Source organism: Notamacropus eugenii, chromosome 5, assembly GCF_028372415.1.
Source record: "Notamacropus eugenii isolate mMacEug1 chromosome 5, mMacEug1.pri_v2, whole genome shotgun sequence".
Classification (NCBI taxonomy): domain Eukaryota; kingdom Metazoa; phylum Chordata; class Mammalia; order Diprotodontia; family Macropodidae; genus Notamacropus; species Notamacropus eugenii.
The window spans coordinates 27,520,579-27,546,756 of record NC_092876.1 but is presented as its reverse complement, the minus strand read 5'-3'; the positions used below and the strand labels follow the sequence as shown (position 1 = coordinate 27,546,756).

Below are 26,178 nucleotides of genomic sequence, written 5' to 3'. Positions count from 1 at the left end.
TCAGAGAAGTCATTGGCACAGGGAACCCAACGCTATCCCCTTTCTGCCTCAAAGGACCATCTACCCTAAGCCCTGAAGGGCCAGGAGAATTTGGGGTGTGGTTCTTGTTTTAATTAGATCAGAAAACCTAACTGGAGAGGGGATTCAACCCTATGTCTCTGAACCCAAAGCCAGGGTTTTGAACACTATGCCAAACCAATTTCCCACACTTGAACCGAGAGCCAGGAGACCTAGACTCTGTACTGGCTGGTTCTGGGTCCTCAGCTGCCCCTCCTCAGTTGCTTCATCTGTAAAACAAGGAGGTTTCTCTCAGCCCTGGTGCTCTGAAATGTGCTCTGAAATCCTAAGGCCCAACATCTCTTCCAGCTCAGACAGTCATGACAGACTCTGGCCAAACCACCCAGAAACCCAAGAAGCCGAGGAGAACTCCAGAATCAATTTAAGTAGAGAGGTGGACAAACCAGCAACCAGAGAGCGTGTGTTGGATTACAGAAGTCCACAGAAAAAGCAGCCTGGACCCCAGAAGGCCAGCTGTCACCTGGGAGTGGCTGTGCAGGATCAGCAGCAGGAAATAGGTGGGCCTAGTCTGAGGAAACTGTTTACCAACAACAATGAGATCCCCTGGAATCCTAAAATCCACAATATCTACTACTTAAGAACGCCTAAAATAAAGAGCACAAATGGAAGAGGTGGAAGGACCTTTGGAAGGGTGACTTGCATCAGTCAGTGCACCAACTTTATTAAGCGCCTACTATATGCTAACTGCTGGGGATATAAAAAGAGGGAGGAGACAGTCCCAGCCCTCAAGGGCTGGTGAGAGTACCAGCGAGTGACAACTACAAACAAGAGAAAGACAGAATAAACAGTAAATAACAAAGGGAAGGAGCTAGAATGAGAATGGGGGGGAAGGATTCCAGTAAAAGAAGGGATTTTAGGCAAGTCAAAAGATGTGAAAGATCCAGGGCGATTGCATTTGGTCCTGCATGGCATAAGAAGCCACTGGAGATGACAGAAACTTTTGGTGACGGAACATGGCAGGAGCCAGAAGGGTCCTCATAGCTCATCTGGTACAATTTCCTGATTTGCCAAGGCCCAGAGAAGGCCACGCAGTAAACGGAGAAGGGCTCTAACTGAGCCTCAGGATTCCTGGGTCGGGTGATTTCTCCCTGGACACCAGAGACTCTCTCCCTGATGGGGGTGTGAAGGCTACAGAGATAGAGTGAGGAGACTGCCAGGACAAGAGGAGCCCTCCTCCCAGTTCTGCTGCCCTCCTCCACTCTCTCTCTGGCTCTGTTCCCTTCCCTTCTCCCTCCACTTCCCTTCTTACACCAAGGTCAACTTCACTCCTGGGATTTTGCTTCTTTCCATACCTTTTCCTGTTCTCAACACCCACCATTTTCCCAGAGTGTCAGAGAGAGGTCCCCAGAGTCAGGCCTTTCTCAGCTTTTAAGCATTCCTCTATGCTCCAGGGGTAGCCTTGGAAGTCCTGTGATAGATGCCCCGTGCATATCCAGCATGGGGCCTCTTCACTACAAGAGAAGGGGAGGAGAATGGCATCTTCCTGTAGGTCCTCAGAAATCTGCCCCGTGTACCAAGCAACGGGGCAATGGGGAGTAATGAGAGGCTGGGTTTCAAATCTCAGCCATGTGGAATTTTGGACAAGTCATTCCTCTTCTGGGGTCTCGGGCTCCCTATCTGTGAATGACCAGATGACTCCTAAGGTCCTTTTCAGCTCAGAACACAGGCTGTCAGCACTCAAAGACTTTAGAAGACAACATGTGCGGGCTGGAACAAGCCAGAGGCCAACGAGGGAAGTTGGCCAAGCCATCATTTACTTCTCAAGTGAGGAAGGGGAGGCCCAGCAAGGAATGACCTAATACCATGATTCAATTCATGTCAGAGCCAGAGCCAAACAGACCTCCCTCCTGAGCCTTCATTAGCCTCATCAATACGGTATTTCACTGCATAATCAGTGCACTCTGCGGTTTTTTGGTTTCGGTTGGGTTTTTTGCCAAAAAAAATGGTTTCTAGCCTTTCATGGCATATTGGGAGCATGGTAGAATTCTGTTATCAGGCCCCTTAAAGGTAAACAAAGTAGCAATGTATTCACCAGTGGCATACGGATAAGCCAGGAACCTAGAATTTTCAGTGCAGGCTCACTGTCAGGATACTTCTGAAAGCCAACTTGCCTTGCTTACTCAGAGCCCTGTAGTACTAACGGTATTGTCAAGAGGGCAGACAATGAGTAAGTCATGTGATATGGTAAGAACTGCATCTTAACATATTCACGAATATTGCATGTATCCTAATCTTGTACCAAAGATGGTTAAATAATAAATGATTTTTAATACAGGCAAAATTTTTAAAAGCTTCACCTAATGGTCACATCCCACCTTTTTTGAAAAAAAAAAACAAAACAAAACCCCCAAAAAACAAACAAACAAAAAAACTGCTATAAAATCTGCAACAATTTTTTGGTTAAATATAGTACCTGGTCCTGAGTCCGCTAGGTGGCGTGCTGGGCCTGGAGTCAGGGAGACCTGAGTTCAAATTCAATCTCAGTTACTCAGTTACTTAACTAGCTCACAGAGCTAGTGACATCACTTCTGTTTGTCTCAGTTTCTTCAGCTGCAAAATGAGGATAAACAGCCCCTACCTCGCCAAGTTGTAAGGGGGATAAAATTCGATAGTATTTATAAAGTACTTAGCACAGGACCTGGCACTTCATAAATGCTTGTTTTCTTCCTAGCATTTAAGGCTCTCTCCAATCTGGTCTGAACCCCTATTTTCGGCTGTCCTTCCTCCTCACTGGCTATTCCTTGACTCCATGCTCCACCTCCCTCCTCCCTAGGTTGGTGCTATCCTTTCTCTTCTCTACCTTCCAAGACCTTTGCCCTCTTTCCCTAACTTGCCTTGAGAACTGAGGGGTGTCAGTGTGCTCTATCTCACTCCTTGTACTCTGCTCATCTATATACATATTGTTTTGTCTTTCTATCCCCAGGCAGGGTCTGGTCCCAAATCCCTAGCAGGATCCAACAAAATGCTGCCACAGCAGTGTCATCTGAAAGAGGCTCCAGCTTCAGCATGGTCACTGTGGGTCCTGGGGAAGTCCCTCCTCAGCTCTTGAAAACAAGGGCCATGTGGACTGAAAGATCTACCCAGCCCTTCAGCTCCAGGCGGGCCATGGCAGGCTCCCAAGGAAGCCTCCTGCCAGCTGGTCTGGTTGTCCACCACGGCCTACAGGCACCTGTTCTCACCACTCATGGAATGAGCACAGGCTCCTCTGAGTGAGCCTCTGCTCACTGTGGGGCAGGTGAGCTGGGCCAGGGCCAAGGCTGGAGCCAGAGCCACGTGGCGTCTGCTCTCAGCTCTGCAGTTCTCTAGGGCCTGGAACACAAGAACTCTGGCTTCCTACTCTGCCAAATGTGGGTGCTAGGCTCCATCTCAGAAGGCACTACCAGGTGGGGCAGTCTTCTATATTCTCTGGGCACTCTCCCAGTTCTAATGGTGGAAAATGTGGTCAAGTCTATGACAAAGGCTGGGGTCAGCTGGTTCAGACATCAGCTCTCCCCCACCCCCACCACCTCCAGCCTCCAAGGAGACAGATGCTTCAGGAAAACACCCTGCAGGACCTAAGAAGGCGCAGGTGGCAGTCCACTGCCAGGAGGGCAGAACAGTTAGATGGTCAAGAGGACAAAAGGATGGTTATACAAGGATAGCATTATCTCCTAGGAGCATTTCTCCTTGGCCTGATATCGCTCCCCTAGGGATTCAGAATCTTGGGCTCTTTGTGGACAGTTTTACCTCTGGAGCACAGCATTTCCATCCTGTATCCTCTGCCTCCAGATCACTGTTCCAGCCTTCTGTCACATGCCTCCCTGCCTCCTCCTCTGTGCCTCCTGGCTTCCTTCAGGTGCCAGCTAAAACCACCCATTCTGTAGGAATCCTCACCCAATCCCCCTTAATTCCTGAGCCTCGCTCCAATTCATCCTGTCTAGAGCTTGTCTGGACTTGGCTGTTTGCATGTGGTCTCCCCCATCACACTGTGAGCTCCTCCAGGGCAGACCCATCTTTGTGTCTGCAGAGCTTAGCATGGTGTCCAGCAAACAGTAGGTGCTGAACAAATGCTGACTGACTGATTTCCCTTCCCAGAACACTCTGAGTTCCAGTCTTCTACTTTTACTCTTGTCTCTGCTCCTTATTCCCCGTCCCCTAAAACATGCTCTCTACCTTAACCTGACATTCTGCCTGTCCTCCTGGCCCCTGCTCTGGTGCCCCTCTTCCCAGAAGCCATCCTGGAGATGGCTCCAAACTGAAAGGCTCCTTAAGCCCTCTAATCTAATCCTCTTGTTTTATTTCTTTACATTAATTTTTAAAATTCAACTTTTATTTTCTGTTCCAAATTCTCTAACCTCCCTTTCCCACCCACTGTGAAGGCAGAGAAAACAAAACCTGTTAAAAACGTTTAGTCAAGCAAAAGAAATTCATACGTTAGCCACGTCTGAAGTTGAAGAAGGAGGGGAAAACGGAGAAGCACCTCAGGCACCTGTCCCTGTGCCAGGAGGGGGCCAGAATGTTTCCACCTGAGTCCTCTGGGATCGCAGTGGGTCAGTGTGTGGATCAGTTACTTAGTCTTTGAAAGTTGTGTCTTTACAATATTGTTGGGATTCAATAAATTATTCTGGTTCTGCTCCTTTCCCTCTGCATCATTTCTTACAACACAACAATATTCTATCCTACACATGTACCACAACTTATTCAGCCACTGCCAAACTGATGAGCATTCCCTGACCTAAGTTTCTAATTCTTTGCCACTATGAAAAGAGATGCTACACATACCTTGCATGTCTGGGTCCTTTCCCTATTTCTTTCATTTCTTTGATGTATATACAGTAGCAATACTGCTCAGTCAAAAGGCATGCACAGATTAGTAGCTGTTGGGGCACAGCTCCAACCTGCTTTCCAGAATGGCTGGACCAGTTCACAGTTGAACCAACAATGCATTAATGCACCTGTTTTCCCACATCCCATCCAACATATCATTTCCCTTTTGTCCACTGCCAATCTGAGGAGTGCAAATTGATTTCTCAGAGTTGTCTTAATTTGTATTTTTCTAATTAGGAGTGACTTACAGCCTTTTTCCCCCATATGCCTATTAATAGCTTGTATTTCTATCCAAGATGATACAGTGGGGATAAAGCACTTGGCCTAGAGCCAGGAAGACTTGAGTTCAAATCCTGCCTTGGACACTTACTAGCTGTGTGACTCTGGGCAAGTCACTTAAACTAATCTCAGTATGCCTCAGTTTCCTCAGCTGCAAAATGAGAACAATAAAAGCACCTACCTCACAGGGTTGTCATAAGGATCAAGTGAAATGGCATCTGTAAAGTACCGGGAACATAGTAGGCGCTATATAAATTACTATTTCCTTCCTTTCCCCTTCCATCTTCCTCTAAAAGCTGACTGCATTCTTTGACCATTTATCATTTATTCTGACAAGTCGGAATCAGTTTCTTATACATCTTAGACACGACACTTTGAACAGAAAAATTTGTTGCAAAGATCCCCTCCCAACTATCCTGCTTCTCTTCTAATTTAGCTGTACAGACTTTGTGCAAAAATTTTTAATTACATGAAATCAAAAATTTACCTCCTGTGGCCCTCTCTCTTTCTTGTCCCCGACCCAGAGAGAAAAAATGCAATTTCTTCCGTACTCCACTAATTTGCTTCTGATGTCACCCTTTACGTCTAAATCATGTGCAGGCACATCACTGTGAAATGGTCCAGTCATTCTGGAACTCTTGGGATACCGTGGCAGAGGCTGCTCTAGACTGACCTTCTGCCAGACAAGTTTCCATTTTCCCAGCAGTTTTTATCAAAAGTGAGTTCCTGTCTCAAAAACTCAGTTATTGAGCTCATTCACTTCTGCATCTTGTGTCCCCAACCTCTCCATTTCTCACCTCTACCAAATTATTTTGATAACTACAGCTTTGTAGTAGTTCGGTAAAGTGTGAGATCTGGTACTGCCAGGCCTCTTCCTTTCCATTTTGTTTTTAACGAAATATCCCTTCTACTATTTTTTTCTAGCTGTATAAAGTAGTCTTTTACTTTATGAAGTAAAATAACTATCATCTGATATATTATTATATGATTTACATATATAGCCATGGTTTTAACATACATATATGTACATATTATATAGTTTGGTATGACACTGAATAAATACACTAATTTAGGTAGCATTATCATTTAAGGGCAGGTAGGTGGTGTGGTGGATAGAGTACCAGGCCCAGCATCAGGAAGACTCATCTTCCTGAGTTCAAATCTAGTCTCAGACACCTATTAACTGTGTGACGCTGGACAAGTCACTTCACCCTGTTTGCTTCAGTTTCCTCATCTATAAAATGAGCTGGAGAAAGAAATGGCCATCTACTGCAGTATCTCTGCCAAGAAAACCTCAAATGGGGTCATGAAGAGTTGGACACAACTAGAATGAATGACTAACAATTGCCATTTTTATTATATTGGCTTGGCCTACTCATGAGCAATTAATATTTCTCCAACTGTTTAGATCTGCCTTTATTTAGGTAAAGAGTGTTTTGTAATAGTGTTCATACAGGTCTTGTGTATGACTTAATTACTGTCTATTTATTTTAAATGGAATTTCTCTATCTCTTCCTGATGGGTTTTGTTAGTACTATAAAGAAATGCTGATGATTTGTGTGGATTTATTTTATATCTTTCAATTTTGCTAAAGTAGTTAACTGTTCTAATTAGTTTTTTTGTTGAATCTCTAGGGCTCTCTAAGTAAACTGTCATGTCATCTGCAAAAGGTGATACTTTTGTCTCCTCTTTACTTCTGCTTATTCCTGAAATTTCCTTTTTTTTCCCTATCTTACAGCTAGAGCTAGCATTTCTAATACAACACTGAATGGTAATAGTGATAATGAAACAAGGGAAGAAAGAGGGAAGGAGTGGGGGATGAGCATTTATATAATGCCTATTATGTTTCACAAATATTCTCTCATTTGATCGGTCAAACAACCCTGAGATGTAGGTGCTCTTTGTTATGTCCATTTTGCAGTTGAAGAAACTGAAGTAAATAAAGTCATTTGCCCCCAAATATCTGTGGCTGGATTTGAACTCTGGTCTTCTTGACTCCTGGCCTCACTCTACTCACTGAGTGACATAGCAGCCACTTCGCTTATCTTTACCTCTAGCTTACTGGAAAGCCCTGTCACAGATAATTGTGACCTTGGTTTAGATAAAAACTACTTAGGATTTTAAGGAAAATTCCATTTATTCCTATGCTTACTAGTGTTAACAGAAATGAGTGTTGCATTTTATCAACACTTTCTCCATGTCTCTTGAGATAATCATGACTTCTGTTGTTATTGATATGGTCAATTACACTGACTGTTTTCCTAATGTTGAATCAGTCTCACAGTCCTGGAATAAATCCAGTCTGGCCATAGTAAATGATCTTTCTGACATATCACTGGAGTCTCCTGGTTAACAGCTGAAATCTGTACATCAATATTTATGAAGGACGCTGGTCTATATATTTTTTTCTCTATTTTGATTTCCTGATTTAGTATCAAGACCATATTTTTGTTGTAGGAGGAATTTAATAGGACCCTTACTTTTCTTATTGTTTCAAACAGTTTGTGTGTGTTTGTCCTTTGTTGCCGAAGAAGGCCATGCCATCATTTCTCTGATGACGTGACTTGCACTTGACTTTGTTTTGAGTGAGGGAGGGCTGTGAGGGAGGGCTGTGCAGGTCACCAGCCTCACTTCTCCTCCAGAACCATATGAATCCAGTGACCAGATATTCATCAGGATAACTGGAGATGACCCAGGATGAGGCAATTGGGATTAAGTGACTTGCCCAAGGTCACACAGCTAGTGAGTGTCAAGTGTCTGAGGTGAGATTTAAACTCAGGTCCTCCTGACTCCTGCACTAGTACTCTATCCATTGCACCACCTAGATGCAAAACAGTTTATGCATTATTCGAATTACTCTTTTAAATGTCTAGTAAAATTTGCTTGCGAATCTATCTGGTCCTGGTTTTCTTTTCTTTGTGAGTTCATTTACGGTTTCTCCAGTTTCTTTTTTTAAGATAGGCCAAGTGCCCTAGAGGAAATAAAGCCCAGGCTCTCAAAAGGCAGTAGAGTGGAATTCCAACCAAGGTCCCGTGACTCCAAACCTGGTGGCCTTCCCACAGCTCCATTCTTCCCAATCTCCCCATCCCCCTTTGTGGTTCCATTATAGATCTGACTTTCTAATTTACATTTCATTTATTTTAGAAGTCTTCTCCCCCCTGCTATATGGCAATACCTTGAAGGCAGAGTCCAGAACATATTTCAGCCTGAATCTCCCACAGGTTCCAAGACAGAAGCCAAGGTCTTTCCTAAAAGCTTGCTGAATGAACTTCCTAGGTAGAAAAGGGGTCTCAGGCCCTCAACCACTAGTAATGTACACCCATTAAACCTCTTGGTGGAGAAGGGGCCAGGGCCTTGCAGCAAGGCTGGCCCAGGGAAGCCAAGAAGGGGAATTGAGTTACCACCAACCCATGTTCCTCCTCCTTCACCACAAGAAAACACCTGTTACACAGAGACATTGGTTTCCTTTGGCCTCCCAACCCTCTCCATCTGGAGAGTCAGCTGCCAATTCTGGCTCTACTGTTAAACTGCCACCAAACCATGGTCAACTCAGTTCCCCTCTGAGCAAGTGATCACTTGCAACTCTGATACTAACGCTTTTTTCAGCTCCATATTTCATCACTTACATCCTTTCAGCTTTAACCTTCTGTGACAGTCTTGGTGAACCAAAGAGGAAAAGTGTGACCAGACCCCCCCCAATTCCCAAACACTTGGAGTGCAGGTCACATACTTCAAAAGCTCTTTAATTTCACCTCCTCATTTTACAGAGCAGGAAGGTACAGCCAAGATGGGCAAGAACAAGTCCAAGATCTCTAGGGGTCAGAGACCAAAGTGGAATTCTAATCCTGGACTCCTGTCACCCAGGGCAGTGTCTCTCCTGCTATAAGCCACTGTATGTTCCCATGAAGGGCAGTCTATTTTTTCCCAGGCTTGAAAAAAGCACATGTTGCTGAGGGGGCTGGAGGTTCCTGAAGGGGAACAGACTGTCAAACATGACTCATGTTGTCTTCAGACCAAAAGGAGGCCGTGAGCAGTCACATGAGGGGCTTAAAAACCCAGTCCTCCAGGCACTGAGCCAGATGAGGCCGTCAGCATGCAAGGAAGGGAGTTTGAAAAAGTCGGATGGCTGACGCCTGGTGCCAAAGAGGAAGACATCTAAGGTTCCATCCTGCCTTCGCCACTGGTTTCCCTGTCCAAGGGTCACATCAATCAATCAATCAGCACTTATTAAGCTTCTACGGTGTGCCAGGCACAAGCATACAAAGATAAAACATGAAACAATCCCCTGTATTCTAATGGCTGAGACAGGTACATTTATGAATAATACACCAACCACAAATATAAGGTGAACACACACACACACACACACACACACACACACACACACACACACACACAGCAGTTAAATCCAAAGTTAGTTGGCAGGGAGGACACTGACAGTGGGGGGGATCAGGAAAGGCCTCACACAGAAGTCATGGAAATGGAGTACTGGATTTGAGGCAGGACAAGGGCCGGACATAAGGCGGCAGCTCTGTGGGCTCAAGCTTCCCAGTGAGATCCTTCCCCAGGGGCCTCTAGCATCCTGGGTGGGGATTGAGCTCAGACATTCTCTTTTCCATGAGCACTGTTTGTATATTCTACAACAAATCATGGAGCTGGTTTCAATCAAAACAACCAGTCTGAAAGGACACCTCACCAGGTAAAGCTGCCCAGCCGGCCCCCAAGAGACACATGAGGTCTCACACCCCCACCCCCACCCCCCGCCTCCTTGTTGGAGGGAGATAAACAATATCCTGTCTTGGATCCCTTCTGGCTCTGATGGGTCTTGGAGGTTCCGGCAGGCCCAAAGGAGGGGAGCAGGCAGGAATCCTCTCATGTCACAGCCCCATAGTATCATGTGGTGCTCTGCATAATCACATGGTCTTTGCCACCTCTTGCTCACCTGAACAAACCAATACTGCCTCCCCCCAGAGTCTGCTGCTTTGGTGCCTGTAGGACAGGCCAGTCCTATTAGGCAGTCAATACACATATATTAAATGCCCACTGGGCACCAAGTACCCGTCCCCAAGGAGCTCTCTGGCCTCTTAAAACGTGGATGCTGGATCAAGTTCTTGGAGACCCTGGCTTGGCCCAAGGAGGCTGGCCATGAGATCTGTGGGGGCTTACTCCCCCTCTGGGCCTCAGTCAGAAGGAGAATCCATGTAGCCTCTCTGGAGGGAAATGCAATCCCACCTAGAAAGCTCTGCTGGTGCCCCAGGCAGGCTGAAGAGAAACACCCAGTAAGGAACATCCTGGCAGGAAGGGCCATGGAGGAATGGGGTGCTGGGATTGTGGGGGGAGACAGGGACCAGACACCAGTTGGCCTCTAGAGGGGAAAGGAATCTGCATTCAAGCCGCCTCCATGTTTTCATTGCACCACCTTCTTTGATATCAGGGACCCCTTTAGCTCCCTACCATGACCCAGGTTTGTTAGACTTTAGGCACTTTGACAACCATGTCACACACACCCCCTCCTCCCTTTTCAGTCTTCTCACACCTTACTCCCCTCACCCCTCCTCCTCCTCCCCACCCAGTGATAGTGGCCTCCTGGCTGCCCCTTCCCCAGGCCTGTCACGCTCCCTCCCTCCTTCCTCCCTGGCTTTCTTTCTGTCCAGGAAGCCTTCCCCCAGCTCTCTCCTAATTATTTCCTATTTATCTCCTACACAACTGTTTACCGTTAGAGTGCGAGCTCCTGGAAGGTAGGGACTATCTTCTGCCTTTTTTCATATGCCCGGCATTTAGCACACAGAAAGCACTTAATAATAAATGGCTGACTGCATCCCCTCCCCAGCTCAGATGACAATTCTTCAGCCAAACCATCTTTGATGGCGAGAGCTGGAAGGGACCCTCCATGTCTGCTGCCCGCCCCCAGCCTTGTCCCCCTGAGAGCAGCACCGCTGGGCTCCCCCCTTCTAAGCGGGAGCTGGAGAAATCCTTCGGCCCCTTCCACCTGAGGTGTGACCCAAGGCCCCTCATCGAAGCTCACCTGCACAGGAGGACCAAGTTGCCCTCTGACCCGCTGGGGCAACGATCACCTATCTGAAGACCACCCCAGGCTTCCCCTTCGGCCCCCCATGCTCCTGAAAGACACGCCCTGGGGGTCTCCCCACGGCCCGGGCTCGACTCAACGCTCCGCGTTCTGTCTAGGCGCAGCCCCCCAGCCTCCCAAGGCTGTTCCTCCAGGATCCCCTCCCTCCCAGGAGCCACTAACCTTCCCCACCAAACTGCCTCCAAGCTGCCTCCAACCTCTTCTACTCCCTCCTCCACCAGCGCCTCCTCTAACAGGTCCCCCAGAACCAACCAACTTCTCTCAACTAGGGGGCTTCTTCCTTCAGCACAGCGCCCCCCAAAACGCCTCTTCTCGGCCCCGCCCCCAGCAACCTCTCCTCCGGAAGGTGTCAGGGCACCCCAGGAGCCCCCTGGGCTCTTCCCCGCTCCTAACTTCTCGGCCAGCCCCTCCCCCCCTACGTGTCCTCCTCGGGGCTGCCCCCCGGGACTGACCGCACCGTCCGCCCCCTCCTTCCCCCGGCCACGCGTACCGTGTCTCCAGGGGTCCTTGGGCTCCACGGCTCCAGACACTATGTCCTCGTCCGAGGGGAAGGTGACGCGCTTGGCGGCGGCCTTGAGCCCGGCGGCTGCGGCGTCTCCAGCGCCGGCGGGGGCCTGCTCGGGGGCCGGGGCCGGCGCCTCCTCCAGGGCCGGGCCCAGCGCGGCGCCGGCGGCCTCAGCGCCCGCGGGCACGCCCGCCATGGCCTGCACGGGCTCGGCTCGAGCTCAGCGGGGCCCCGGGCCCAGCCCCCGCCGGCCCATGGCCCCGGCCCCGGCGCCTCCCGCGTCCCGAGCTCCCGCCCCGGTGCCCCGCTGCTGCGAGCCCAACGGCGCCTCTGACGCGGAGCCCGAGCGCGAGCGGCCCCCACCGACGCCTCGGTCCGCCGCCTCCCGCCGCCTCCGCCGCCGCCGCCTCCTCGTTTGACGTTGACGTCGACGTCGTCGCCCGGGAGCCCAAGAGCGCGCCCCCGCCCCGGCGCGCGCCGCACGCACATTAGCGCCAGACCTGCGGCGCGCGTCCGAAGACGCACTTTCGTCACGGACTCTCCGCTAAACAGAAATCTGCGGGCGCCTGGAGGGGGCCGCGAAGGCGATGGAGGAGACCGAAACAAGGGGATACAAAGAGAAAGAAATGCAGCACGGGTCTGCAGGGAAACTGAAGCGGCGACTGTAGCGAATGTGGGGGGTCGGACAAGAAGGCAGACGCGGAGAACGTCGCCTCCGGCGCTGCGAAGACACGCCCCCTCACATCTTAGCCCCACCCACGCTCCGGCTCGCGGTCTCGCACTTTAAGGACCGCACTTTCGCGAAAGACATCCTTTTAGACAGGAGGCGACAGCTTCAAAAAGAAAATTCAAAAGAGAGGGAAAAGTTGGAGGGTTGGAACTCGGTGATGTAAAGACAAAGTATAAATTCAATAGGTAGAAAAGTAGGGTCTGTGGCGAATATGCGAATGCGGACAGGCAGACTGTAGACAGATGGCCGCTGCTAGGCTCCTCCCACAGCTCCTCCCCATCCACAGCATCGGAATGATCACTTTCGTCACCTTCCACTGAAAGAACAAGTTAACCTTTACTAAGGCTTAATTTTAAAATGCCGAGAGAGAGGGAAGAAGCTTAGGAGTATTCAGATGCATGAGAAGTGGAAGGTGGGGTCTTGGAAGGGAAAACCGAGTCGAATGTGCGAAGTCGGATAGACAGAGGGGCGGCGGGAAGGGAGGATTCCTTCGGAGCTCGGCCGCTAAGCCCCGCCCCGCCCCGCCCCATCGGCCCCGCCCCCTCGCATGCTCGCTCTTCGTAACGAGCTCCGCCTTCGGGGCTGGCCAACTTGGATGGGAAGCGCCCAGGGACCGCAGAGGCTGGGGAACCTTTGTATTGGACAGACGCTGGAGCAGCTGGCGAAAGGGACGGAGCCAACAGGTAGGTCCGGGGGGGGGGGGGACTGGAGCCCCGCCCCGCGGGTGCAGAGCTTTTCTCCCAGTTCGGAGATAAAGGACTTCCCTCACTCCCCCCAGAGAAACAGGAAACCCCCTGGGCCCGAGGGCAGTCGTCCTTACTTCGGGAAATCGAGGCAGCCTGGACCTGTACTAAAGGGAAAAAGGGCGACCGGCCGCCACAGATGCGCTTCCTGAAAGCCACAGCACGCTGCTGCTCCCGCTCCGGCTCCCACCACGCGCCTCGGAGTGCGCTGAAAAGCTTCCTCCTTCGGAAGACACCCCCACCTCCCAGGAAGCCCGCCCGATTTCCTCCCTTCCCTTCTTCCAGCGCTTGGCACAGTGCCTAGCACACAGTAGGCTTTTAATAAATGTTTATTGAATGAATGAATAGAACTGCTGCCCTCCCAATCCTTGGGAGAAACGATGAGATCCAGGGTGACCCTACAAAGAATTGGGCTGTGTACGGGAGGGGTTTCTTGGAGGTCCCCTGCCCAAAGGGCCCGAGGTGGAGCCCAGGCCTCGGAATGTTTGTGGCTGGCCTGGGAAGATGGATCCCAGCTCGTTGTCCTGAGTCCTCAGCCCAGCCAAGGCCTCCTTGCACCAGCTGGAGTCGCAGGCAGTTCTCAATCCAGATGTATCTGAGTTCTACCAGTATCCGAGCCACGGGATGCGAGGATGCTGCAGTCCCTGTCCCTCACGACTGGCAGACTCCCTCCCTGGTCCTCAGGATGCCCCGTGTCAAAGGCCAGCTTGGCTGTCTAAGTCCTGGACTTTGGGGTAGGGCTCACAGCTGGAAGGAGTAGGAGATGATGTCAGCACAGCGGAGCAGGGCTTCACCTTGCACCCCAAGGGGCGTCTGCAGCTGGGACACGTGGAAGTTGGCCACATCAAGGTCTGTGGCGCCGAAGTGGGCATCCACCTGGACTCGCTCATGCAGGGTAAAGTGCACAGGACGCCCCACCATGGCAAGAATGCTCCGGAGGTAGCGCTCCCGCAGGGCAGCCCGGGCCTGCTGCTCTGCCACCTCTACTGCAGAACCAGTAACGTCCCGGCCCCGGGAAACCCTGAAACCCCGGCTGGTGCCATCTGGGCCCCGAGGAAGGCGGATCACTGGCACTGGAACTGGGATCTGCCTGGACTCACCTGAGAAGAGGAAGAGAGAGATGTCAGGGAGGAGAAATCCCAGGTCTAACCCTCTACCTCAGCTTCTTGGTGAACTCTTCTCCACATGTACAAAATAAAGAGAGCTTGGCCTAGTCTGGGGATGGGTGAAAAGAGCCTGGAAGGAAACTGAGGGCTGGGCAGGGCCAACCAGTCCTCTGCTGACTCCCTGTAGTCTTGGGTGAGTCCCTTCTGGCCCTCACTCACTGTCTAGGCACAAGGGGGGAGGCTGGATCAGGTCACTTCTAAGGTCTAAGGTCTGAAATTCTCTGTCACAATTGTATTTATAAAGTCTTTAGTACAATGTTCCCCCCCCCCCCCCCCCCCCCCGCCCAATGCAGGAGGTACTTCATATAAGCTTGTTCCCTACCCCCAAAAATGTATGAGGGTTATCATGGACCACAAACTCAGAGACTCAATGGTGTGATCTGGTAGTTAGCCAACAAGCCTCCAGGAAATTCCTCCTAAGTTTCAGGTATGGGAGAAACAGGCAAAGATGAAGGAGTTCCTTAGAAGTCCCATTGTCTAAGGGAAGACTTACATCATGCATACGAAATACAAACCATTCAGAACTGTCCCCCATAAGTAACTAAACATAGGCTTTATACCTAGCCACATGTCTGCGCCCACACAGGACCCCATCCCACAGGCACAAAAACACATATAATGCCTCTTCTCATAGTGGCAAAAGACAGTAAACTAAGGAGATAAGGCAGGTGCCCACTTATGGGGAAATGCCTAAACAAATTGACTGAAGGAAATTTATGCTAGGATTGGCAGTTAGGTGATGTAGTCAGCCTGCAGTCAGGAAGACCGGAGTTCAAATCCAGCCTCAGACACTTACTAGCTGTGTGACCCTGGGTAAATGAGTTCATCTGTTTGCCTCAGTCTCTTCAACTGCAAAATGGGGATAATAAGCAGTGCCTACCTCTCAGGGTTGTAGTGAAGATCAAAGAAGTTAATAGTTGTAAAGAGCTTTCGCAATGCCTGGCATACATCAAGTCCTTAACAAATGCTTTCTTTTCCTTCCCCATAGGAAAGGAAGAAACAGGAAATTTTAGAGTAAACTGGGAAGTCCCAGTATGAACCAATAGACAGCAGGTCCAGAAGAATAACTTCTATTTGACAGCATGATAGGGAGGGAAAAACACCCTGGCTTCCTCCCAGGTGCTTCTGGGTTTGGCCCTGGGGCTCCAAGCCTTGGGGGAATTCAGAGGAGGAGGATTCCTAGAATGTATAATTAAAGGATAGCCAGAAGAGGAAGTGACAGTTGCCAAGGCAGTCTTGGCTTCAGTGGACACAGGTCCCGCCAGATTCACCTCACTCCTCTTTGTAACCAATGACCGAGCTGTTAAGCCCCTCTGCTACTCCCCCCGGGAGGGAGGGTTGGGGGCCAGACTATCATAGGGCTCTGGGGCTAGATGAGGATGGAGGCTTTTATCATGGATAAAACAAGCCCTCTGATGGCACCTGAAATCCATTCCTGCCCTACATATGGGACCCCGGGACCAGCAAGGCACACTGGACAGAAAGCTGGCCTCCCAGTCAGAAAAACCCAGAATACATATTGTTACTTAATCTGATTCCACTTAATTGGAGCACCTACCCTCTGGTCATTATCTCCACACCTATAGTTTGCTCATACACACAGAATGGCATGATTGTCTCCCATTAGATTGGGAGACCCCTGAAGGCAGAGACTAGCATTTAGCACAGGGCCTAGCACCTAGTAGATACTTAAAACCTTAGTGATTTAGGGCCCTAAGCAACTCTTTTAAGATGCAGAGAGGGCTGCCAACCTACTCTGGTGGAAGTTTTCTCATCTAGGGAGCTCCTTATACCAAAGCAATGACTTCTCTAGTACCTATCCCTATCAGGATGATACTGGAAGGATTCTTATGGAGTGTGATCCATGGATCTCTGCTTCATCCAAACTTTTATCACTGATTTGGGTAAAGGATAACACTAAATACAGTTACCAATATGCTAAGACAGGGGGAAGGGACAGGGCAACCCACTAGGCTGCCTGAGGATGGGGGAATCAGCTTGGGTCAGAAACAGAAGGGGAAAGCTTGTTTGCATTAGCAGTAGATCTGGGCCTGCGAGTGAACAATGAAGTTCCAGAGTGAGATAAGAAGGAAGGAGGACTAAAGGAAGGGTGGGAAGAAGGGAAAAAGGGAAACTGGGAGGCAGGAAGGTGGAGGAGGGAAGAGGAGAGAAAAAAGAGCTGGTGTTTCCTAGTGGTCTGCAAAGTCAGTAGTATAATATGGCAGTCCCAACAGCCTATGCCCTGGTCAGGCCACAAGTGGAGCACTATATTCAGTTTTGGGCACCAGGATTAAAGACAAAAGTATCAAATTTAAACATTTTCAAACATGACAAGAAAAGAAGACACAGGTAGTTTGTTAAATCCTAGATCCCTCTATGATTATAAAAGGCTGATGATAGTGGCTCATGGCTTGAGACTTACAGAGACTCATGGTACCAGGGGACTCTGTGATAGAGGGCCAGGGCCTTGAATATAAAAAATTGAGGGGGGCAGCTAGGTGGTGTAGCGGATGGAGCACCAGCCCTGGAACTGGGAAGATCTTAGTTCAAATCTAACCTCAGACACTTACTAGCTGTGTGACTGGGCAAGTCACTTAACCTCAATTGCCTCTAAAAAATAAAGAATAGAAACAGAAGACTATTTCCCCCTTACCATGTCTATCACTAAACCTAGAGATTGGGGGCATTTGGGCCCCCAACTGAGTTTGGGCCAGTGAGTGATGTTCTCATTTGACCCTCATAACAAGCCCAGGAAGTAGATTCTCCAGATGGCAAAATGGGAGTGAGGTAGGATTTGAAAACAGATCCTGATCTGACCCCTGATCCAAGGCAGCTGATGGAAATGTGAGTTCAAATCTAGACTCAGATACTCCCTAGCTGGGTAACCTTGGACAAGTCACTCAACCTGTCTGCCTCAACTGGGGATGATAACAACCTCACTTCCAGAATTGTTATGAGAAGCAGTTGAAATGTTTGTAAAAAGTGCTACGCATACTGCCTGGCATATAAAAATGCTTCTAGCCTTCCCTTCCCCATCTTGCATCCAAGTCCAGGACTCACTGGTGATGCCAGCTGCCAGGAGCAGGGGAAGATGCTGCTTCCCTCTACTGGGCAGGATGGCCCAGAAATGACTCCCTTTGAGAAGCCCAGGGCTATGTCCCTGATGTGGGTCAGCAGCTAGGTTGGCCACCTGGCTGAATGGGCATTAAAGGGAGGACCACAAAAGTTAGACAGGCTGATATGAGAATGCCTTCCCTCCCCACGCCTCCACCCCCTCATGCCTCAGGCCTGAAAAGAGAGCTCCACACCTGATTAAATTAACTTCTCCTGGCCAAGAGATAAGGCTTTCTAGATCTAGATACAGGGAAGAAGCATTTCTCTAAGAAGTAGGTTAAGTAAAGACCTTCATCCTAAAAGGAGGAGTTTGAACTTGATGATCTGGACTCTCCCTTTTAGGTCTGAATCTATTAACCTCTTCCATCTGCACCTCCCCTCCCCCCCACCAAAGAACCAAAAGTTCATCTAGTCATACCTCTCCTCCTTTTTTTTCTTTACATGTAAAGAAACTGAGGCCCAGAATTTATAAGGGTCAGACCTCAAGACTAAAAACCCAAACGTCTCATCTTCTCTCTCCCTCCCTTCACCAGGGAACCCAGTTCAATCTGAAGTGTTTGGTCAGGGATGGTCTTGCTGATTAGTCAAGGAATTCTTAGAATCTGGTTCAGTGTCTCCTGGGGGGACCAGAGCTCAAGGTCAAAATGGCCAGGGGGGGAAGGCATCCATTGAGAAGGGGGAGGGGGAGTCGAGCCTAGCAAGAAGAAAAAACACTGGTAGGCATAGTTGTCTCAGACTCCATGGCAGGCCTTGAGGGTTTGTGGGACTGTTCGGGTGGCCTATCCTTGTGTCTCAACCAGAGGAGGTATTCCTTCTGATCAGGAGCAGGCTACTGACTTGGAGAGAGAGCCTTGGCTGCAGGGAATGATTTGGATCCATACAATGTGTTGGTCCTAAAGGCAGCTCCAGTGACTAAGGAGGAGCCCAACCCTGGTCCTTCCATCAACAAGCGGACAGTGATTTGTATCTGTGAAGAGGATAACAGCGCAGTCATCTAGTTCTGACTTCACAGAAGTGAGACGCGACATTGCCCTAACTGGAGAACTCATTACAAGCTGGTACCCCACCAATTTAGTCTCTGAGCCCCTAGACTGGATTCCTTGAGCTGTATTGTAACGTTTTCTTCCCTCCAATAAAACACTAGCCATTTCCCTGGCTCTCCTATTAAAAAAAACAAAACAAAAACACTGGATTTGGAGCCAGAGGGACATGCATTTAAATCCCAGCTTGGCCACTAAAACCTTTAAGACTTTCTAAACAAATTGTTTCACCTCTAGTTCAACCTCAAGTGTCTCATCTAACTCTAAATTCTATGACCTTTAGAATCCCAAACTCCGTCCACTAGAATCCAAATACTTGAAATGGGGAGGATCCTTGGGACTGATCCAATTTCCAGGTTCAGCTGCAGGCACAGTGAACCCCCAAGAGGTGGAGTTGGGATATTTTGTGTGATCATGGACTCTTGCTTGACACAAACTAGGTGGCTCAGTGGATAGAACACTAGGTCTGGAGTGTCAGGAAGACCCAGTTCAAATCTGACCTCAGACACATTCTAATTGTGTGACCCTGGGCAAGTCACTTCACCCTCTTTGCCTCAGTTTCCTTAACTGTAAAATGAGATGGAGAAAGAAATGACAAATCACTCCAGTATGTCTGCCAAGAAAATCCTAAATGGGTTCACAAAGAGCTGGACTCAACTAAAACAACTGAACAACAGCAACGATAAATAGTACAGGACTGACTGACAAGTCCCTTCCTCTTTTTGGGTCTGGTTCCTTCATCCCTGAAGGGCTCCAAGGAGAAGGTTATCAGGAAACCACTTAAAATCAGCCCCGCGTAGGGTGCGTCCCTTCACAAGGAGGCCTGGGATCATCAAGGCAACAGTGTGGGGAACTGATTAATGTAAAGCCTAAAAAAAGGGGCTCACACTGGGAGCAGGCATTGAACAAAGATTTATGGACTAGAACTAGACTAAGATTGAAGTATAATTTTTTTGTTTTCTTTATTTTTCTCACCTTTTTTTCCAACATGGCTAATATGGAAATATTTTGCAAGGGGTGGGGGAGAGGCAGAAGAAAGAGAATTCAGAAGTCAAATTTATTTTTAAATGAATGTTAAAAATAAGTTTATTTTAAAAAATAAAACAAATATAACTAAAAAAAACTTATTTGATACCTGTGAGATATTTTTAATTCACTAGTAACCCCTTCCCCCAAACCCACCCCTCCTTCAAATTTCCCATTTTTTGTAGAGGACACTCCCATCCTTCCAACCATCCACTAGTCACTCCTCCCAATACATGGAAAGGTCTCCTGTGGAAGGTGGGATCTTAGTTGGGATTTAAAGGAAGCCAGGGAGGTCGGTGGGCAGAGCAGGGAAGGGACAAGCTTGGGGGACCACCAGAGAGAATGCCCTGGGCCCAAATGGAGGGGCTGGCTCCTTGAACAGCCAAAAGGCCAGTGTCACTGTATTGAGAAGGATGTTTTGGGGAGTAAGGTGTGAGAAGACTGTAAAGATGGGAGGGGGAAGGTGATAAAGGGCTCTGAATGCCAATCAGAACATTTTTGTACTTTGTCCTGGAGGCTTTACCAAGTAGGGAGTGACATGATCAGACCTGCATTCTAGGAAAATCCATTTAGTGGAAGAATAAAGGATGGACAAAAGTGGAGAGGGACCTGGGGTGGGCAGACCCTGCCCTCGGTGCAGCTATTGCAGTGATCCAGACAGGAGATGAAGGCCTGGACTGGGGGGAGGGAAGCATCAGAGGAGAGAAGATGGCTATGCAGAAGGAGATGCTGAAAAGAAGAAATGGACAAGACATGTTGTAGAGATGAAATTGACAGGCTTCATGCGAGCAGGAGGCGGGGAGTGAGGAGTGGTGCCCCTCCAGTAACAAGGAAGACTGGGGGGGGGGGGGACAGGACACTGTGGCATATGCAAAAGATGCTGCAAAGAAGAAACGGACAAGACAGTTGCAGAAGTGAGAAAGAGCTGCAGGAGAGGAAGGGGCAGGGCCTGCAGTAGGGAGTCCAAGAAGCAAAGATGAAATAGACAAGAGATGTTGCAGAGGTGAAATTGACAGGTCTGATGGGGGAAGGGGGAGAGGCCAGAGAGTGGGGAGTCCAGGATGGCTGTGCTCTCTCTAGTAACAGGAAGATGAGGGGAGGGTCAGGGTGAAAGATCAGGTCAGTTTCAGACATACTGAATTTAAATCACCTACTGGACATCCAGTTCAGGAAGTCTGAAGGGCAGTCGGAGATGCTAGATGGAAGGTCTGGCTTAGGGAAGGCTGACTTGAGCATCATCAGATAGAGATGGTAATAAATCCGTGGGAGCTGAGAAGCTGGCCCAGTGAAGTAGAAAGGAGGAAGAAAAGACAGAATCCTGAGGGGATGGCTAGGGAATGTGGTCTGGTGAAGGATCTAGAAGAGGAGACAGAGTGGTCAGAGAGGCAGGAAGTGAACCAGGAAGCGGGGGAAGTATCCCAAAAACCTAGAGAGAAGAATATCACAGAGAAGCTGCAGAGAGGAGAAACTGAGGCCAGAGAGGCCAAGTAAAATTACCCAAAGGTCCTGTTAGGTATACAAGGCTGAGGGGGCGCTTGAGAGGTTTAGTCTATATTTCTAGAGTAAATTCCCCAGAAGTGATTGCTTCCTTCTCGGCACTTGGATGCCAAGCCCTGCCCTGATTTGGGGTCCAGCCCTTAGAATGCAATCCCAGAGCTCCCTCCCACTCTCAATTCGATTTGCAACAGGATGAAGAGGAAGTTTAGAAAGTAAACAGCAGAAATTGCCAAGTCTCTAATTAAAGTTCTATTTGGGACTGACTTTGAAGTCACCAAACACCTGGCCCAGGTTGCTCCCCACTCCGCTGCACCAGAAGACAGCTACATGGCTCTGTGGACCCAGAGGTGGGAAAACCTGAGGTCAAATTCAGCCTCAAGACATTTACTAGCTGGGAAGGTCACTTCCCGTTTGCCTCAGTTTCCTCATCTGTAAAATGGAGGTGATGATCACATCAACCTCTGAACGGTTGTGAGAATCAAATGAGATTTGTAAAGAACTTAGCACATTGCCTACCACATAGTAGGCACTCTATAAACCCTTGTTCCCTTCCCCTATTCAGCTGCCAGTGATTTTCTTCTGTCTCGGGTCTAATCCCGTTAATACCTCTATTCAATAAATAAATTCCAGGGCTCCATACCACCTCCAGGATCAAACTGAAAAATCTTCTCTTTGGTGTCCAAAGCCCTTTATAACTGACTCCCTCTACCCCACTTTCCAGGTGGATCCAGAAAAAGCATGCTTCATCTTCCACCTCCAGGCATTTTCCCTGGCTTAAATCTCTTTCCTCCGATGGACCTCCCGGCTGCCCTTCATCTTTGAACCTGTTTATGCTGGCAGCATCGTGTTTGCTGGTGGTCCCCTTTAGAATGGGAGCTCCTTTTAAGGGAAAGGGGGAAGGGCGTGTCTTTTGGGCCTTCCTTTATTATCTCCAGGTTTACACAGTGCCTGGGGCCCAGTTAGCGCTTAATAAATGCTTATTAATAGACCCAAGCTGGACATAATGCATGCGGATGTACACTGAACATCTCTCGGCTCCTTTCTTTGCTTGATATGGACACTGAGGCTCAGAGACAGAAGACATAACAGGACTAGCCAGTAAATCGATAAGCATGAATTAATCACTAGCTGTATGCAAAGGGGTGTGTTGGGCACTGCAGCTACAGTTTTAGGACAAAATAAAACGAAACCCACCCCGCCCTCCCGAACGGGGCGTGTCCGCCCTCTCCCAGGGTGCCTCCAGGGAGAGAAGACAAGCCCAGGGTCGGAGAGGACCTCCCGCGAAGCCCTCCTCCCTACCCTCTTTCTCGCTACCGGGGCTCACCAGCGAGCAGCGGCGGCGTTTCTTTCCAGGAGGTGGCGATTCGACTCTTGGCGGTGGGCTCGGGACCGGGCAGCTCCTTCTCGGGCATGGTCCCGGGCCGCGCGGCGGCGCGGAGGGGCGCCCGAGCCTCAGGGCACGGCGTGGATGGAACGTTAGCTCCCGCGACGTTCCAAACCGCGTGCGCCTGCGCCGACCGAGGAAGTCCACCGGCCCTCGTGCGCCTGCGCTGCCCGAGAAAGCCCGCCGGCCCGCGTGCGCCTGCGCTATCGGGGGAAGCCCGCGGGAAACGCGCGCGCAGCCGAGAGAAGTGCGCGCGCGCTCTGGAGCCTCGGGCTCCGATAGCCCCAGCGCCGAGGACTTGAGCTTGGGTCCAGCGGACGGGCGAGCCCCGGCAGCCTCATGGAGCCCATTTCGCTCGGCCCGCCCGGGCCCGTCCGGCCCGACTCCCGGAGGCGCCCCTTCCAAGCCCCTGCCGCCCCCGCGCAGCGCGCGCACCCCGTGGTCTGGACCCCAAACTCCCTGACGGCAGGGGTCGCTTGGCCCAGGGCTGGCGCCCGCAGGCGCTTCACCAACGCTCCTACACGGAACCTGACCGTCCCAGCCCACCTGGGCCGGCAGCGTCCCAGGCAGTCCCGTTTTACAGAATGGGAAACTGAGGAGCAGAGGGGCCGCTGGGCCGGCTGAGGGCCCCACTAGAGGCAGCCCCTATGCCGGGGGCGGGGCCTGAGGGCCTCCCGCCCCACCCCGCGACGGCGGGCCCCGCCCCGCGGCCCCAGGCTCTCGGCCACCGCTCTCTGGGCCCCGGGGGCGGGGGCTCCGGTTAGGCCCCGCCCAGACTCCGCCCCTGGGCGGGGCCCTCGCCCACCGCCGGCCCCCACGTGCGGCCGTCCCGCCCCGCCAGGTGGCCAGGCCGGGTCACTTCACCTGCAGCGTCTCTCTCGGCCTCGCGGCGGTGGCGGCGGCGGCTCCGGCTCCGCGTCCGGCTTCGGCGTGCGCCATGTCCCGGAGGAAGCTGGGCAGCGTGCCCCGCCGGGGGCCCCCGGCGGACGAGGCCGATCCGCGGGCCCTCGACGAGCCCGATGGCCCCAGCGGCCCCGCTGTCTCGCCGGCTTCCTCCTCGTCGTCCTCATCTTCCTCGTCCGCGCCGCCCCTGCCCCGGCCCCGGCCGGACGACCCCGACGGCGACCGGGCGCTGGCGTGCGCCTCGTCCCGGAGGAAGCTGGGCAGCGCGCCCCGCCCGGGACCCGGGAACCCACTCGAGGACGACGTACGGTCCAAGGCGCCCGATGGCCGGGGCGGCCCCGCGGCCTCGCCGGCCTCCTCCCCGTCCTTGTCGTCGTCGCCGTCCTCTTCCTCCGGGCCGCCCCTGGCCGTCCCGGATTCCCCCGAGGCGGGCAGCGCTGGCGAGTGGCCCCCAGGCCGGCTGGGTCCCAGATGCGAGCGCGCCCCTCCGCGCCCCCCAGCCGGGGGCCCCGGGCGCCTCCTCCCCGCAGCCCTCCGGAGCTGCCCCGACCTGCTGACGTGCGGCCGCTGCCTGCTCACCTTCCCGCTGAGCCAGATCGTGGCCTTCATGGAGCACAAGCGGGGCCGCTGCCAGAGGCCCTCCTGGGGCCGGCGCCCCGAGCCCGACCCTGACGCGGGTGAGTGGGGGGCTGGGCGCGCCCCGGACTTCCCCTTTCGGCCTTGGCCCACACTTGGCCGCAAGGAGGGGGGAGGTGTCGGGGTGGCCCGGACTTGTGGGGAAGAGGGCGGGCGGGCGGCGGCGAGTCCCGCCCTGGCTGCCTGGGTTTCACTTCTCCGTGGGCCCCTGGGTCCGCCAGGTGCTGGCCTGCCTGGGAGGGGGAGGGGCCGGGCCGGCTTCCTGGACGGCCCCCGCCCATCCCACCCTGGGCCCTCTCTGCCTGGTGGGCTGGAAGAGGTGACCAAGTGCCGCCAGAGCGGCGGGGAGAGGGAGGGAGGGATGGATGCACACAGGGCAAGGAGAGCTCCTTTTGGAAAATCCCTTCTCAGCAGCCTGGGAAACCCCTGGCTGGGCCAGGGCTTGGCACCATCCCTCCACCCCCACCCCAGCCAGGGATGTCAGTGAGTCAAGGCCCACCCTGTCCTCTGGCACATGCCCTCCCAAGAGCAGGGACCAGAGACTGTGGTGGCACCGAGTGCTTAGACCGGAGACTTCAGGGCAGAACCGGGATTGGAAACCAGGTCCCGCCACTCTTTACAGTGAACTGTGCTGACAACCCGTTTCACCGACCGGCACACAAGCACTTCTATTAACAGCCTGCTCCTGCCTCCCCATCCAGGGTCCCCCGAGCCCTCAGCCTTCTCCTGCAGCAGCTGTGGCAGCTGGTTCATGGGTGCCTGGGCCCTGCTCCGCCATGCCCAGGAGAGCCACGGCCTGGCCATCTACCAGAGTCGGCCTGGACCAGCCGAAGATGGAGAAGTCCCATCGGCAGCAGCTGCCCCCATCCAGACACGGAGTCACGCCTGTGACTTCTGCGGCAAAGGCTTTCGCTCCCACAGCAACCTGACGGTCCATCGGCGCACCCACACTGGGGAACGGCCCTACCACTGCCCCCGCTGTCCCTATGCCTGTGCCCAGAGCAGCAAGCTGACCCGCCACCTGCGCACTCACCAGCGGGCAGGGCCTGGCTCTGCCCCAGCCCCTCCAGAGCCTGCCGACTATGCTGCTGCCCCCTCAGACCTGGTCCCACCCCCAGGGCCCAGCAGCGGCAGCAGTGAGGAAGGGGGTAGCCGAGAGCCAGGCTCTCCTGGGGCTCCACCAGCTGGCCCCGGGGAGGATGCAGGTGGGGGGGGCCGAGGGAGTGTGGGCAGGAGGAGGGGAGACACGTGTGAGTTCTGTGGCAAAGTCTTTAGAAACAGCAGCAATCTGACGGTCCATCGGCGCTCCCACACAGGCGAGAGGCCCTACGCCTGCCCCCTCTGTCCCTATGCCTGTGCACAGAGCAGCAAGCTGACCCGCCACCTGCGTACCCATGGCCCAGCACCTGGCCCACCCCCTTTCCAATGCCCCCACTGTTTCGTGCCCTTTGGCCTCCGAGCAACCTTGGACAAACACCTCAAGCGACAACATGGGGAGCTGGGGAATGGGCCTGCACATGAGGCTGACCACCAGCCCCCACCCCACCCGTGACTCAACTTATTTTTATTTTTGGTAATAAACATTTCTAGTTTTTGAAATAGCCAGCAGACTCTTTGCTTTCTTATGGCAACTTGGTGAGGAAAGGTGGGGTAGAACAGTTTCCACTCCTCACCCCCAAGAAACAGTGGCTGGCCAGACCGGTTTGGGGGGGAGGGCCAAAAAGCTCCCACCAACACCACCACCACCGCTGCCCGGGGCAGGGCCAGGCTGGCACAGAAAGCAGTGGGCCCGGTTCCGGCGTGGGCGAGGCTTGGGCAAGAGAAGAGGGAAGGGGCCTGGGCCTGCAAGGGCCCCCAGGGCAGAGGTCCCCCTCACAACTTCACACCATAACACAAATATTATGGGCCATGGTTATGGAGGCCTGATGTCTCCCTCTCCCCCAGAGACCAGGGAGCCCAGGTGACCAGGCTTGTCTAAGCCTCATTCAGTGGCAAGGGTGACTTGGGGAGACATCTCCTCCCTAGGACCAGGCTAGCCCCAGCCTGCCACCTCAACACTGCACTGGCAGAAATGGAGACAATGATGGGGTCCTCCCGCTCCCACCTCAGGCCATCCTGGGGTGGGTGCCTCATGGGAATATGGCCCAGACTCCTGGGCGTGCACAACTGTCCCTGTTTTGGGA

The 26,178-nt window shown here is 52.1% G+C and overlaps 3 protein-coding genes across 3 annotated transcripts in view; 1 reads left to right on the top strand and 2 right to left on the bottom strand.

Moving 5' to 3' along the window:
- The window catches only part of PPP1R37 (protein phosphatase 1 regulatory subunit 37), a 36,670-nt gene extending 24,507 nt beyond the window's left edge, over positions 1-12,163 (bottom strand). Inside the window, exon 1 of the mRNA XM_072607988.1 lies at positions 11,742-12,163. Within this exon, the coding sequence (XP_072464089.1) occupies positions 11,742-11,952 (211 nt within the window). The 5' untranslated portion in view covers positions 11,953-12,163. The remainder of the gene's footprint in view (positions 1-11,741) is intronic.
- Positions 12,164-13,542: 1,379 nt separating this feature from the next.
- GEMIN7 (gem nuclear organelle associated protein 7) lies at positions 13,543-23,186 on the bottom strand. The gene is made up of 2 exons (XM_072608008.1): positions 22,397-23,186; positions 13,543-14,329 (listed from the first exon to the last, which is right to left on the bottom strand). Exons 1-2 carry the CDS (start codon positions 22,482-22,484, stop codon positions 13,971-13,973), a joined length of 447 nt encoding a protein of 148 aa, XP_072464109.1. The 5' UTR covers positions 22,485-23,186; the 3' UTR covers positions 13,543-13,970.
- Positions 23,187-23,309: 123 nt separating this feature from the next.
- ZNF296 (zinc finger protein 296) lies at positions 23,310-25,596 on the top strand. The gene is made up of 2 exons (XM_072608000.1): positions 23,310-24,036; positions 24,697-25,596. The coding sequence occupies exons 1-2, from the start codon at positions 23,394-23,396 to the stop codon at positions 25,545-25,547; spliced, it is 1,494 nt and encodes a 497-aa protein (XP_072464101.1). The 5' UTR covers positions 23,310-23,393; the 3' UTR covers positions 25,548-25,596.
- The last annotated feature ends 582 nt before the right edge of the window (positions 25,597-26,178 follow it).

Coding starts and splice junctions, on each gene's coding strand:
- ZNF296 (XM_072608000.1), top strand. CDS start 23,394: ATGTCCCGGAGGAAGCTGGGCAGCGTGCCCCGCCGGGGGCCCCCGGCG. Junction 24,037..24,696: donor CGAGCCCGACCCTGACGCGG/GTGAGTGGGGGG, acceptor CTCCCCATCCAG/GGTCCCCCGAGCCCTCAGCC.
- GEMIN7 (XM_072608008.1), bottom strand. CDS start 22,484: ATGCCCGAGAAGGAGCTGCCCGGTCCCGAGCCCACCGCCAAGAGTCGA. Junction 14,330..22,396: donor AACGCCGCCGCTGCTCGCTG/GTGAGCCCCGGT, acceptor TCCTCTTCTCAG/GTGAGTCCAGGCAGATCCCA.